Source organism: Crocuta crocuta, unplaced genomic scaffold (assembly GCF_008692635.1).
Source record: "Crocuta crocuta isolate KB4526 unplaced genomic scaffold, BGI_CrCroc_1.0 scaffold45, whole genome shotgun sequence".
Classification (NCBI taxonomy): Eukaryota; Metazoa; Chordata; class Mammalia; order Carnivora; family Hyaenidae; genus Crocuta; species Crocuta crocuta.
Genome location: NW_027530544.1, coordinates 4,240,116 through 4,256,311, shown reverse-complemented (window position 1 = coordinate 4,256,311; position 16,196 = coordinate 4,240,116). Strand labels below are relative to the sequence as shown.

Sequence of the window (16,196 nt, the reverse complement as noted above, 5' to 3'; positions counted from 1 at the left end):
GCAAGATCTTCCACTTCTTCCTCTTCAATATTGTCTTGATTCTTTTATTTTTATTTTTTATTTTAGAGGGAGAGAGCATGTGAGCAGTGGAAGGTGGGGGGAGAGAGAGAGAGAGATCGAGATCTTAAGCAGGCTCCATGCTCAGTGGGGAGCCCAATGCAGTGTTCAATCCATGACCCTAGGATCATGACCTGACCTGAAATCAAGTTGGACGCTCAACTGAGCCACTCATGCACCCATGTCTTTTTTTTTTTAATATTTTTTTATTTATTTCCAGGAGAGAGAGAGAGAGGGACAGCGTGAGCAGGGGAGGGTCAGAGAGAGAGGGAGTCACAGACTAAAACAGGCTCCAGGCTCTGAGCTGGCAGTCAGCAAAGAGCCCGACACAGGGCTCGAACCCACGAACCACGAGATCATGACCTAAGCAAAAGTCGGACGCTCAACCGACTAAGCCACCCAGGCGCCCCAACCCATGTCTTATTTTTGATGCTTGACATTTCAATATGAATTTTAAAATCAGCTTAACAAGTTTCACACAAATAAGTGAGTAAATGAATTAACAAATCCAATGAGAATTCTGACTGGGATTGAATTCAATGTAGCTCTTAATTTTGGAAGAATTGACAGCTTTATGATATTGAGTGATCCACAAACATAGTATATCCAATCCATAAACATAGTATATCTCTCCACGTAAGTATTATTTACTTTTTTCCTAGTGCTTTACAGTTTTCTGCAAAGAAGTCTTGCACATTTTGTTATTGTTCTTGAATTCATTTCTATTCATTTTTTAAAGTTTATTTATTTGTTTTGAGACAGAGAAAACAAGCATGTGCAAGTGGTAGAGGAGTAAAGAGAAAGAGAGGGAGAGACAGAATCCAAACTGAAAGTGTGGAGCCCAATGTGGGGCTTGAACTCCTGAATGAACCTCAAAATCATGACCTGAGCTGAAGTCAGACATTTAACCAGCTGTGCTATCCAGGTGCCCCTATTCATTGATATTTTTATGCTATTATATATTTGCATACATATACAAATTATGTATATGTGTATCTGCTGCCAATACATGAAACAGATAAACTGATTTTTGTATATTGATCTTGGTTCTTTCTTTTTTCCCCTATTAGCTTCATGAAAATGCAGCTCCACTGTTATCTGGCTTTGTATGCTGCTGTTCAAAAGTCTGATAGCAACCTGTTTTTTTTTTTTTTTTTCTTTTGTGATTTTCTTTTTGCCTGGGGACCCAACAGGAAGCTTTCTATCTAAGGCAATTGATCTCACACATTCTAGTGACCACCATTCACACTTTCAAATACACAAACCTACCATCCTAAATGCTGGCATAATTTTTTGACCCATAGGTTTCTAGTATTCATGTATTTCTAACTGTCTTCTTATTTTCCAACTTTGACTTGATCACTGGTTTTTAAGTAATTCTAGGGATTTAACTAGATTCCATCTTGATAGCTTTTTTGCTCCAAGGTTTTCCTTGGATCTTCTAGTCCCGGTTCATTCCTTTGTTGATGATCAAAATATATGAGTGATATTCTGCTTTAGTTTTACTTTATTTGAGTGTAATGACTAATATATCACCAAGAGGATAAATTTCACAAGCAAGTATAGATGTTGACTGAAAAATTCTATTTCATCAAAAAGTGTTTAAAGAAAGAGAAAAAAAAGTGGTTGTAATTGTAACATAGGGGAGTTAACTAGCAGAGTGCCAAGCCAGAGATTTCTTTTGATACTGTCTGATTTGGATGCTTAAAAGGAAATTCACATAAATATCTTTCATTTTTATAGTCAAGAAATGCAAGAGGAGTTTTTAAATAATGGGAGAGTTGTTTAGGGGGAAAAGCTAAGAAACCTCTGAAAAAAATCTTTCATTAGAGAGAAAACCTAAGCATATACCAGGTTTTGTGAAGCTCTCTAGAAAAGAAAAAATGTTTCTCAAAAAATGTAAGCTACAGGGGCAGCTGGGTGGCTCAGTAGGTTAAGCATCCGACTTTGGCTCAGGTTATATCTCATGTCTGTCTCATGGGTTCCAGCCCCATGTCGGGCTCTGTGCTGATGACTGGAGCCTGGAACCTGCTTCAGATTCTACATCTTCCTCTCTCTTTGTCCCTCCCCTGCTCACGCTCTGACTTTTTCAAAACTAAATAAACATTAAAAACATTTTTTAGGGGCACCTGGGTGGCTCAGTCAATTGAGCATCCGACTTCAGCTCAGGTCATGATCTCACGGTTTGGGAGTTGGAGCCCCGCATTGGGCTCTATGTTGACAGCTCAGAGCCTGAAGCCTGCTTCCTATTCTGTGTAACCCTCCCCCTCCCGCTCCTCCCCTGTTCACACTCTCTCAAAAATAATAAATATTAAAAAAAATTTTAACGTAAGCTATAAGCAGAGGGTTAACAGGAATAATGATGTAAAAATCACTACCAAAGGTACTTCGTACTTAGTAAATGGAAAATAAGAGAGGATGTTGGGGAGGGGGGAAAAATTAAAAAGAAGAGAGAATGTTAAGCAATTTGTTCAGAAAACCTAAAGATAGTGTCTTAGAAGAAAGGCTAATGACCTTTTTTAGACAATTCTTCAAAATATATTTTTTAAAGTCTTCTAACTTCTGTATAAGGTAATAATGAAGATTTCCCTGATCTGAAGCATAAACTTGTCCAAATAGGTAGGCAAAAGCTGCTATTAAGTCATATTTTGTAACTTTCTAAACTGCTAATAGTGTTAGTCATCCTAACAGAACTAATTTCTAACTGCCTAGGCTGTAGTCCAAGCATTGTTTTACAAGTCTATTGCTTAAAACTTGGGATGCATTTTCTTATAGAAGTAAATGAGATATAAGATTAGGTCCTAATGACCATAAAAGCTCATTAAATCCACTCTGTACTTGAAATATAATACAGATGACATTACTAAACCTAACCATTGTGTATAAAAGGTTTTATAATGTGCTTAATGTCCTTTCTAGGACTGCAGTCTCCCAGCTGGGATACTGCAACACAAGAGACAAGGTATCCTGTAGGGAAGGGGTGGGTGTGGGGGGTGTGACTGAGTGAGATGGGAGGGGTAAGAACAGACTAAGGGTTCTAGAGCGTTAGGGTATCCCCGAGTCCTATTCTGTCCCACTCTCGAGCTACTCTCTTTATATTTTCAGTAGTAAAGGCATCCCAGGGGAAACAATATCTCATATATAATTTTTCTTTGCTTAAGAAAGATGGCTTGTGAGCCAGGCCCAGACCCTAGCGAGGTGGACAGCCTTCTGCGGCAAGGGGACATGCTTCGGGCATTCCATGCAGCCTTGGAGAGCTCTCCTGTCAACGCCAAGAATCAGGCCCTGAAGGAACGAGCCCAAGACGTGGTGCTGAAAGTGCTTACAAATTTTAAAAGTAGAGAAACTGAGCAGGTTGTGCAGTCACTGGACAGAAATGGCACTGACTCGCTAATGAAGTACATTTATAAAGATGTCAGAGGCCGGCTCTGGCAGGTCCATGGGTCCCTGAAGGATGGACGGTGTCGGCGAGGGAGAGAGTGAGAGAGCCCCGAGATTCTTTCTGATCACCAGGCAGGCATCTCCGCTCTGACTGGGGCTCAACTTTTTTATCATTAAGTGTTTGGGGGCGGCAGAGAAGTGGCATTTGCCTTAGACAATGGTTTCTGGTAACAAACTTGTTTGATATGTAAGAATTACCCGGAACATAGATTTGTAGAAGACTAATGCATAACCTTTATCAATAGTGATTAAGGTAGGTGATTAGATGCTTATCTCATGAGGAAGGAAGGCATCTTTAGCATACCAGACAATGTTTTTAGCATAAAAGGGTGAGGTTACTTCTCTGTGAGCAGGGGTCAAACAGGTCTTTCAGGAGAACACCTTTGCTCCCATAATCACAAAAGAAATTCCTCAATAGGTTCCTCCACAGGGAGCAATCAGCATATTTAAGGCCAGAATAAGTCACTCCAAATACTTGATAACAAATGCCTTGAGGTGGGGCAGCTAGTGCTCCAGGCAGAAACAATTGGGTGGGGGTGGATATCGGCCCTTAACTCTAAATTAGGCTCTTTGTCTCAGGGCCAGACTCAAGCTCCCTTTATTATGTAAGTCTTGGATCTGCAAGGCCCTTAGGAAGAGCCTTTTACCAATCATCCACAATGTTTTCATCTGAAATCTCTTTGGAAAAGGCAGGAATATGCCTTTCCTTATGAACAATCTGTGTGGGGAATATCAATCTGATCTGGAATATTGTGAGGCCTGGTCAATACCAGCAGCCTCATTTCCAACATGAGCCAGTAATAGCAGAAGGAGATACCAGTTTTTGTTTCTCATGGCAGGAGCTGTGCAAACGCTACCGTTTCTTCACTGTGACTGTCATCCAGCGAGGCCAGTGCAGCTCCCAGCATAAAGAGAATTTGAGAAGCCCACACAAAACAGCGCAGTGTTACTCCAGTGGCACAAAAGGCACTAGCAGGAGAAGGACTAGGCTCCATTATAAGAGTTCTTACAGCAAGAAAGACTGTTTAAAAATAAATAAATAAATAAAATAAAAAGCCATCCATGTTACCTAAGGAAGAATTTTGGATGCACAGGCTGATGGAGAAGAGTCTGACAATGGACCATCTTCCTAGGGATCCCCCGCTAAACTACTTCATGCATCCCCTGAAGTGTATTTTATTTTCAAGGTGGAGGGAGAAATCGTCTGTTTCCTAAATCCTGTTTCCTACAGGATCTGATAGTCTATGCCTTTGTCCACAAGTAACACAGAACTGACCTAACTGTCTACTTGAGTGGCTGGCCAGTGTTGGTCAAGTGTACCTGTGTGCTTTTGCCTATATAAAATGGGGGAGGGACAATTTGGTCAGGTACAGATCCAAGGTTTGTGGTAAAAGGGAGAGCTTGTTTTTTGAAGTAGTGAAACTTCAAGGGTTTATACAGACAGACTTCCCACCTTTGAAGGGAAGGGAAGGGAAGGGAAGGGAAGGGAAGGGAAGGGAAGGGAAGGGAAGAAAGATGGCTTCTATATAGCTGTTTCAGCTCAGTAAATTTTGGTGTTGGCCCGGTAATTCTTACCTGTATTTCAGCATGCCGTTCTCTTTTGACATTAAGTAGCTGTTTTTGAAGTGATCTTATCTGTTTTCTTCCTTTTTCCTCCCTAGAAGGATTAAGAATAATTTGTTTAGAGAGGTGCTACTCAAACTCTAGTGTGCACAAGGATCAACACTAATCTTAAAAAACAGATTCCTGGGCTGGGCTCTACCTCAGAGATTCTGATTCAGTAGGTGTGGGATGGAGCCCTGGAATTTGCATTTCTAACAAGCTCTCGGATGTTGCTAATGGTACTGGTCCATGGAATACACTTTTAGTAACACTTTACAAGATAGTGATTTGTTTTAGTAAACCAGAGGAGGATGTTTCTGGTTTATGTGTTGTATCTAAAATAGCTGCTGCTGAGAAAACGCTAAGAGGAGAAGGAAAAGGAAGGGGAAAAAGAAGAATACTTTCTATTCTGAACACTTCCATATTCCTGCCTCACAATAATCTTAGAAAGTAGTCTCTATCATCCCCTTATTTTACAGAGGAGGAAAGTGTGGCTTAGAGGGCTGAGGTAAGTGGCTGTGATGGACATGAGAATGTGTCTTACAGATAGGTCTCCAACTATAGGGAGTATAAGTGAAAAGCATCTGTCTCCCCTGAATTATAAAGAAGTAGGACACATATTAAAAAATAAGTAATGGGATGCTAGGCTGGCTTGGTTAGAAGAGCACGCAACTCTTGATCTTGAGGTTGTGAGTTCGAGCCCCATGTTGGGTATAGAGATCATACAAAAAAAATTTATTTTTTTATTTTAAAAAAGTTTTTTTAATGTTTATTTATTTTTGAGAGAGAAAGACAGAGCACAAGTTGGGGAGGGGCTGAGAGGGAGGGAGACACAGAATCTGAAGCAGGCTCCAGGCTCCAAGCTGTCAGCACAGACCCGACACAGGGCTCGAACCCACAAACTGTGAGATTGTGACCTGAGTTGAAGTCGGTCGCCTAACTGACTGAGCCACCCAGGTGCCCCTACAAAAAAAAATTTTTTTTAAGTGAGAATGATTCCTAACCAAAAGGAGTTTAAGCAGAGGATTTTTACATGATATTAATTCTTACTCAGGGGCAGAAATGCACACATCTCACAGGTAGAATGCATACTTTAAGCATGTCTAGATTTGTCTTTCACACCTGCTCCTAGAAGAAGGAAAAATCATTTCATACCAGTCCCTACGTGGGGCTTTCTCCAGGGCTCACTCATTACACTTGTCTTTTACCCATTTTTCTATTTTATATACTGGTGTTTTTCTTATTATTTTGTAAGATTTTATTGTATAGTGAAGATAATTACCAAGAAGAGAAGCTTCACTTAAAACTAAACAGAGGAGCTGAGAAGAGAGGGATGGAGAGTGAGTACTAATGAGTACAGGCTTTCTTTTCTGGAATGATGAGAATGTTCTGGAATTAGAGGTGGTGACGGTTGCATAACTGTGAATATACCAAAAATCACCACCACAAAATTGTACACGTTGAAAAGATAAATGTTTGGTATTAACAAAGACTCTCTCCTTGACCAAACTAATCAGGCTCCTCTGAGCCTTCTTCTCTATGAGGTCTTGCCCTAGGCCACTGTCCTTGCCTTCAGCCTGCATAACCTGCTTTAGCAAGACTTCTGCTAAATCAGTTTAGAGAGAATCTCCCACCCTCAACATCTGATCTCCCTGGATATCTGGTCAAATTCCTCATCCCATACCCTATATCTAAGCCTTTAACGGGCTTTCAGCAAGAATCCTGTTAGTTTAGTAAAAATCCTCTACTCTTTATGTCTCCTAGTAATTTTTCATCCACTGACCCCCTCTTCAGAGTTAAACCTAATTTCTCTCATAATCCTGAATAAAGCCTTCATTACCCATTTTGACATGTGTCTAAATAATTTCTTTAACAGTATATAAATTTTATCTCAATAAAGCTCTTATTCAAGGAACTAAACAGGGGCACCTGGGTGACTCAGTTGGTTAGGCATCTGACTTCGGCTCAGGTCATGATCTCATGGTTCATCGGTTCGAGCCCTGCATTGGGCTCTGTGCTGACAGCCAGCTCAGAGCCTGGAGCCTGCTTCAGATTCTGTGTCTCCCTCTCTCTCTGACCCTCCCTTGCTCATGCTGTCTCTCTCTCTCTCAGAAATAAAACATTAAAAAAATTTTTTTTAAAAAAGGAACTAAATAGAGTATCTTGTCTATCTTATATCCATCACTAAATGTGATGACAAATGGGAGCGCCTGGGTGGCTCAGTTGGTTGAGTGTCCGACTTTGGCTCAGGTTATGATCTCACGGTTAATGGGTTAGCTCCCCCACGTCAGGCTCTGGAGCCTGTCTTCGGATTCTGTGTCTCCCTTTCTCTCTGGCCGTCCCCTGCTCACGCTCTTTCTCTCTCTCTCAAAAATAAATAAAACATTAAAAAAAACGTGATGATAAACGTGCCAATCATACAATAGTTAAAATACTAAACAATATGTAACTGATTTGCCCAAATCTACATATAATTTTCCAACTTAAGTAAATCTAAATTGATGCCTAATTGGAAGAAATATTAAAAGAAGAAATTATTATATATAATCACATATGTAAAATCAATTACTGGTAAACTGTCTACATTGAGATTATTTACTCCCTCCCAAATAGTGGTACATATTTCATTTTTGTTTTTCTAACTTTTTTTTAATTAAAGAATTTTTTAAAATCTTTATTTATTTTGGAGAGAGAGAGACAGAGTGGGGGGGGCGGGTGGAGAGGAATCGAGAGAGAGGGAGACACAGAATCTGAAGCAGGCTCCAAGCTCTGAGCTGTCAGCACACAGTCCATCGTGGGGCTCAAACTCACAAACAGCAAGATCATGACCCTAGCTAAAGTTGAATGCTTAACTGACTGAGCCACCCAAATGCCCCTTTATTTTTCTTACTTGATTAACTTTTTTTGATATTACCAAGTAATAAGTGCAACACTGTAGTATTTCAAAACTGAACAGGCACTTACAGGAAAAGATGGACAATCTGCCATCTCCCTTCTCCCCTCCGATTCACTCTTATGACGTATTCAATGTTAAATCTTTTTATATATTTCCTTCCACATCTTTCTCTATGCTCTTACATATATGGATGAGTTTTTTTTTAAATAAGAGTCATATTACACACATAATACTGTAACTTTTTTCATTTATCTGTATATGAAGAACATTCCTCTAGATCAATCATAGAGCTCTAATTTATTCTTTTTAGTAGCTGCATGTTTCTTATTTCCTAAAATTAACAATCATTTGAGAACTCCTTTATTAAAGGACATTTATGCTATTTCTAGATTTTTACCATTATGCTATAATAAATATTTTGAATATATGTACACATACTGACTGAACCAGGAGCCTCCAGTACTCATTTTCTTTTTTTTTTCTTTAACTTTATTTTATTTTGAGAGAGAGAGAACAGGCAGGGGAGGGGCAGTGAGAGCGGGACAGAGGATCCAAAGCCGGTTCCGAGCTGACAGAAGAGAGCCCAATGCAGGGCTTGAACTCACAAACCAAAGTCTAACATTTAACAGACTGAGCCAGCCAGGTGCCCTTCCAGTTCTCATTTTCTATGCATTTTTTTAAGTTTTATTATATAGATGTGATTATTTTAGTTTTATTATATAAAACTATATTATTTCCAGCCTTTCATTTTCTATTTAAAATTGTGACATAGAGGTACCTGGCTGGCTCAGTTGGTTTAGCATCCAACTCTTGATTTCAGCTCAGGTCATGATCTCATGGTTGAGATTGAGCTCTGTGTTGGGCTCCATGCTGGGTGTGGAGTCTGCTTGGGATTCTCTCTCTCCCTCTCCCTCTGCTCCTCCCCCACTCACGATCTCTCTCTCTCTCTCCCCCAACCCCATTTCTCACATACACAAAGAAAACAATTGTGATATAAACATTTCCCCCACGTTAAAACTCTGTAAACAATACTTTAAACAGATTTATATTATCCATTAAAGTATAGACTCTCTTTGATTCAGTAATTCTACATGTAGTGACTGAACCTCATGGGATAATAATAGATCAGACATTTGCTGTTGTATATTTATGTACAAAGAAAAACACTGACACATCATTTGCTAAAGCAAAAATTTGGAAACAACCTAAATGTTAAATTCAAGGAATGGTTGAATAAATTATGGAATAGTACATATATCATAGTGAATATTATAAAATTAAAATTAAGTACATGTATTTTTGTTTTTCATAAGTAAATGATTTTTAAACATTATACCAATTCATTCTCCCATCAGCAATGTACTTACAATGTTAAGTCTACAGTACTAGCTGTTATTATTATTGGGTACTTACTATGCACTAAGAACTATCTTAAGTCTGTACATGTGTTAATTAATGTAACTGTCAAAATATCCTTCGTACAGGGATGTCTGCGTGGCTCAGTAGGTTAAGTGTCCAACCTTGATTTCAGTTCAGATCATGATCAATGGAGATGAAGCCCCATGGAGCCTGCTTGGGATTTTCTCTCCCTCTCTCTCCTCCCTTGCTTATATGCACATTCTCCTTCCCTCTCTCAAAAAAAAAAAAAAGAAAATCCCTAGTACAGAATTTATTACCAATACTAAGGTAAAAGGAAGAGAAAATAACTCAAGGAAATACAATTCCACCTATGCAAACAAGATAAAAACTCTCATTCTGAGTACTGAAATTTCATATAAGAAGAATTTTTTTAATGTTTTTTTAAATTTATTTCTGAAAGAGAGAGACACACACACACACAGCGTAAGCAGAGGAAGGTCAGAGAGAGAGGGAGACACAGAATCTGAAACAGGCTCTAGGCTCTGAGCTAGCTGTCAGCACAGAGCCTGAAGCGGGGCTCGAACCAACAAACCGTGAGATCATGACTTGAGCCGAAGTCAGATGCTTAACTGAGTGAGCCACCCAGGCGCTCCAAGAAGAATTTTATCTTGGTCCTAAAATCATCTGATTGTGCTCAATTTCTAAAGGTATGAAACTCTTTGGAATTAGTTGAAAGGGTCTAGAAAAGAAAACTTCCATTGGCATGCTTTTTATTATTATCACCTGCTGTTGTTCATGTTTTTTCAGTGAATTCAAAGATTGCTGTAAAGGCATCCTTCCGTAAGGAAGAAGTAAAGTAAAACTCACTATTTGCAGATGACAGGATACTATATAGAAAAACCAAAAGACTACACCGAAAAACTGCTAAAACTGATAAACAAATTTAATAAAGTGGCAGGATACAAAATTGATGTACAGAGGGGCACCTGGGTGGCTCAGTCGGTTAAGTGTCCAACTTCGGCTCAGGTCACGATCTCGCGGTTCATGGGTTCAAGCCCCACATCGGGCTCTGTGCTGACTGCCAGCCCAGAGCCTGGAGCTGAAAAAAAGTTTTCAGATTCTGTGTCTCCCTCTCTCTCTGACCCTCCCCTGCTCACGCTGTGTCTTTCTCTCTCTCTCAGAAATAAATAAAACATAAAAAAAAAATTAAAAAAAATTGATGTACAGAAATCTGTTGCATTTCCATACACCAATAATGAAGTAACAGAAACAGAAATTAAGAAAACAATCCCATTTACAAGTGAACCCCAAATAATGAGATGCCTAGGAATACACCTAACCAAAGAGGTGAAGGATCTGTTCTCTGAAAAGTATAAAACACTGATGAAATAAATTGAAGACGACACCAAGAAATGGAGACATACCATGCTCATAATTGGAAGAATAAATACTGTGAAAATGTCTATATTTCCCAAAGCAATCTACATATTTAATGCAATCATTATCAAAATGCTAGCAGCATTTTTCACAGAACCAGAATAAACAATCTTAACATTTTTCTGGAATCACAAGAGACTCCAAATAGCCAAAGAAATCTTGAAAAAGAAAAGCAAAGCGGCAGGCATCACAACTCTGGACTTGAAGTTATATTACAAAGCTATAGTAATCAAAACAGTATGGTAGTGGCACAAAACTAGATACACAGATCAATGAAACAGCATAGAAAACCCAGAAATAAACCCAAAATTATTTGGTCAGTCAATCTTTGACAAAGCAGAAAAGAAAACCCAATGGAAAAAGGACAGTCTTGTCAACAAATGGCCTTGGGAAAACTGGACAGAAACATGCAAAAGAAATAAATTGGCTCACTTTCTTACACTATCTACAAAAATAAATTCAAACTGGATTAAAGACTTAAATGTGAGACCAGAAAAATCCTAGAAGAGCACACAGAAAGCATAGGCAGTAACTTCTCTGACACTGGCTGTAGCAACTTTTCCTAGATAGGTCCCCTGAGGCAAGGGAAACAAAAAGCAAAATTTGATCAATCAACAAAACCAAAAGGTTACCTACAGAATGGGAAAATATATTTGCAAATGACATATCCAATAAAGGGTTGGTACCCAAAATATAAAAAGAACTTGTAAAAACTCATCACCCAAAACCCAAATAATCCAGTTAAAAAATGGGCAGAAGACATGAACAAACATTTTCAGAAGAAGACATGAGATGGCCAATAGACACATGAAAAGATGTTCATAACACTTAACATCAAGGAAATGCAAATCAAAACTACAATGAGATATCGCTTCATACCTGTCATAATGGCTGAAATCAACAACGCAAGAAACAACAGGTGTTGGCCAAGGATGTGGAGAAAAAGAAACCCTCTTGAACTGCTGGTGGGAATGTGAACTGATGCAGCCATTGTGGAAAACTGTATAGAGGTTAAAAATAGAACTACACTATGATCCAGTAATGGTAGTACTGGGTATTTACCCAAAGATCACAAAAACACTAATTCAGAAGGGATACATGCACCCTTATGTTTATAGCAGCATTATTTACAATAGCCAAGATATGGAAGTAAGCCAAGTGCCCATTGATAAATAAACAGATAAGATGTGGTATATATACAAGGGAATATTATTTGGCCATAAAAATAATGAAATCTTGCCATTGGAGCTAGAGAGTATACTACTAAACAAAACAAGTCAGTCAGAGAAAGACAAATATCATACGATTTCACTTATGTGGAATTTAAGAAACACAAAAAACCACCAAAGGAAAAAAAAAAGACAGAGAGAGGGGGAGAAAGAGACAAACCAAGAAGCAGACTCTTCAGTATAGAGAACAAACTGATGGTTACCAGAAGGGAGGTGGGGGGGATAGATGAAATAGGTGAGGGAAATTAAGGAGTGCACTTGTTATGATCAGCACAGGATGACTGTGGAATTGTTGAATCACTATACTGTGCACCTAAAATTAATAGAATACTATATGTTGACTAACTTGAATTAAAATTTTAAAAAAAGAAAGATTACTGTATAATAGGAAGAATATTCTTTTTTGTTCTTTCATAGTTTATTGTCAAGTTGTTTTCCATATAACACCCAGTGTTCAGCTCAACAAGTGCCTTCCTCCATGCCCATCACTCCCCTTCCCATCTCCCCCCATCAACCCTCAGTTTGTAATGGAAGAATATTATTGACATATTGTAGATACACATAACTGAAGCCCAGAAATATTAATTATTGTCCCAAGATTAGAACCATAATTTCTGAGTTCTATTTATCTTCCCTGGAAGGCCCCAAATTTGATTTGCTTTAGAAATCAAGGACTTCTGGTAAAAATTTTATAGCACTTTAAGGGGTGCCTGGGTGGCTTAGTCAGTTAAGCGTCCGACTTTCGCTTAGGTCATGATCTCGCAGTTCGTGGGTTCGAGCCCCACGTCGGGCTCTGTGCTGACTGCCAGCTCAGAGCCTGGAGCCTATTTCAGAGTCTGTGTCTCCCTCTCTCTCTGACCCTCTCCTGCTCACGCTGTCCCTCTCTCTCTCCTAGAAATAAATAAAAATTAAAAAAAAAGTTTTATAGCACTTTAAAATACAGTATAGCAAATAAATCTGATACTACTCAGACCTGGCAATACTATCATAGAAATGCATTTTGTTTTCCCTCTCTTTGCCCAAAGCTTCCAGGAGACTGGTGAAAGTGCCTGACTGCTGCAGCTCCTGCATGGTTTCCGTAATTACATCACTGAAAAACTGCCTATAAGAGAAACAAGAAAGATGAGTTAATGAGATAAATTTCCTTATGTTTACAAAGGGTTACAGAAGTCACACAAATTAAGATCTGGAATGAAAATCAGAACTAAGTTGGAATTATTCCTGGAATGCAAGAATAGTTTAACATTAGGAAGTCTATTAATAGAGCAGCGCCTGGGTGGCTCAGTCAGTTAAGCATCCAACTTAGGTTCAGGTCATGATCTCACAGTTCATGGGTTCAAGCCCCACATTGGGCCCCACATAGAGCCCTGTTTCGGGCTCCAGGCTAACAATGTGGAGCCTGCTTGGGATGGTCTCTCTTTTCCTCTCTCTCTGCCTCTCCCCCGCTCATGCTTTCTCTCAAAAATAAATAAACCAAGAAGAAAGTCTATTACTAGAATTCATCACATAAACAAAGGCAAAAGGAGAAAAAAAAGCATGACTATCACAAGAGATGGCAGAAAAGGCATTTGGCAAAAATCAATACCCATTCATTTAAAAATAAACATCAAAAACTCTTAGCAAACTAGAAATATAAGAGAACTTCCTTAACCGGATCAAGTTTACATACCAAGTACTAACAAACATTGAATGTACAGTATGATATTATTTATACAATATTTAAAAACATGTAAAACTAGGGGTGCCTGGGTGGCTCAGGCTGTTAAGCATTCAACTTCAACTCAGGTTATGATCTCAGTTCACAAGTTCATGTGGCGCCTGAGCTGACAATGTGGAATCCACTTAGGATCCTCTGTTCCCCTCTCTGCTCCTCCCCTGCTGGCTCACACGTGCTCTCTCTCTCTCAAACATAAACATTAAAAAAAAACCCATTTAAAACTATATGTACTGTTTAAATAAACCACATACATACCTAATGAAAGTATCACAATACATAACAGAATAATAAACACCATAATCAGAATAGAGTTCATCTTTGGGGGAAGAGTGAGGGAGACTAGCATCTGAGGCTTCAAACACGGGTGCCTGTTGGTCTGTTGAGCATTTGTCTTCAGCTCAGGTCAAGATCCTGTGGTACGTGAGTTCGATCCTCACATTGGGCTTGCTGCTGTCTGCCCACAGACCACTTTGGATTTTCTGTCCCCCTCTATCTCTGCTCCTCCCCCACTTGTGCCCGTTTCTCTCTCTCTCTCTCTCTCTTTTTTTTCTATCTCTCAGAAATAAACCTTTAAAATAAAATAAAATAAATTCTTAAGAAAAAAATGCTAAAGCAATCATGGTAAAATGTTAAGATTTGGTGTTTACACACATTTAAGTATTCATTATTTCATTATTTATATTTTTCTGCATTTTGGGGTACCTGGGTGGCTCAGTCAGTTGAACATCTAACTTTGGCTCAGGTCATGATCTCACAGTTTGTGAATTCAAGCCCCACATCGGCTTGCTGCTGTCAGCCTGTCAGCACAGAGCCCACTTTGGATCCTCTGTTCCCCTCTCTTTGCCCCTTCCTTGCTTGCTCTCTTCTCTGTCTTCTCCCTCAAAATTATATTTTGCTGCATTTTATATTTTATTATTTATTTTATTTTTTTTAATGTTTGTTTATTTTTGAGAGAGAGGGAGAGAGACAGAATGTGAATGGGGGAAGGGAGGAGAGAGACAGACTCCAAAGCTGAGCCATCAGCACAGAGCCCAATGTGGGGTTTGAACCCATGAGACATGAGATCATGACCTAGGCCAAAGTCAGACGCTCAACCAACAGAGACCTGGGTGCCTCATCTCTCTCTCTCAAAAATAAATAAATAATTCAAAAAATTTTTTAAAGAGCTAATAAAACCCTCACATTTTAGAGATGAGTAAACCCAGGCTCAGGAAGTTTAAATAGCTTGCCTAAGTTCACATAACTAATTTGAGAAAGAAGTATAACCATATAATTCAGGTTTCCTGACTCCTAGTCCATTGTTGTTTATAATATTCTCATGGGTAGAGAATTTTAAAAACTGCTATTTAATGTTTTGATATAGAGTCAGCAAGAGTTACACTCACTATTTTACATAATAATTTATTAACAACAGTTCCAAGAAAAAGATTCAAAAACTATACTAAGAAAAAAGTTAGTACACCAAAGTGAAAAAAACCAATTGAAAAGATATAAGCCATCACATGGAGACTGAAAAGGACATTAACAAGACTGGGTGTTTATAAGCTGGATACCTTTCTGTCATGTATACAAATCCGAGCCAGATTGATTTTAACAAGAAACATTAATGAACAAACAGGGACTCTAGATGCTGGCGAGGATGTGGTGAAATGCACACCCTCCTACACTGTTGGTGGGAATGTAAACTGGTGCAGCCACCCCTGGAAAACAGTGTGGAGGTTCCTCAAAAAATTAACACTAGAACTCCCCTATGACCCAGCAATAGCACTGCTAGGAATTTACCCAAAGGACACAGGAGTGCTGATGCATAGGGGCACATGGACCCCAATGTTCATAGCAGCACTCTCAACAATAGCCAATACATGGAAAGAGCCTAAGTGTTTATCTACTGACGAATGGATCAAGAAGATGTGGTTTATCTATACAATGGAATACTGCATGGCAATGAGAAAGAATGAAATCTGGCCAAGTGTAGCAACGTGGATGGAACTTGAGGGTGTTATGCTGAACGAAATAAGTCAGGCAGAGAAGGACAGATATTATATGTTTGCACGTACAGGTGGATTAGGAGGAACTTAACGGAGGACCATGGGGGAGAAGAAGGGGAAAAACAGTTGGGGAGAGGGAGGGAGGCAAACCATGAGAGACTCTTGAATACTGAGAACAAACTGAGGGCTGATGGGAGTGGGGGAGAGGAGAAGGGGGGTGATGGGCATGGAGGAAGGCACGTGTTGGGATGAGCACTGGGTGTTACATGGAAACCAACTTGACAATAAACTATGAAAGAAAATAAAGACAAGAAACATTACCCCTCTGATGGAGGGATTGAAAGGTTTTCCTATAAAAGGACAAATAAATAAATATAAATAAATAAAATAAAATAAAATAAATAAATATAAATAAAATAAATTTTTTTTTGCAAGCCATACATTCTCTGTTGCAACTACTCAATTCTGCT

At 39.0% G+C, this 16,196-nt stretch overlaps 1 protein-coding gene across 10 annotated transcripts in view; it reads right to left on the bottom strand.

Annotated features, from left to right (window-relative positions):
- The window catches only part of DRC9 (dynein regulatory complex subunit 9), a 93,784-nt gene that overhangs the window by 60,543 nt on the left and 17,045 nt on the right, over positions 1–16,196 (bottom strand). For 9 of the 10 annotated variants that reach the window (XM_077767646.1, XM_077767644.1, XM_077767643.1 and 6 more), the window contains 2 exons: positions 12,995–13,123; positions 5,074–5,155 (listed from right to left, as the gene is read on the bottom strand). In XM_077767646.1, coding sequence (XP_077623772.1) covers positions 5,074–5,155; positions 12,995–13,123 — 211 coding nt within the window. The remainder of the gene's footprint in view (positions 1–5,073; positions 5,156–12,994; positions 13,124–16,196) is intronic. The other variant, XM_077767653.1, reaches the window with a different exon arrangement.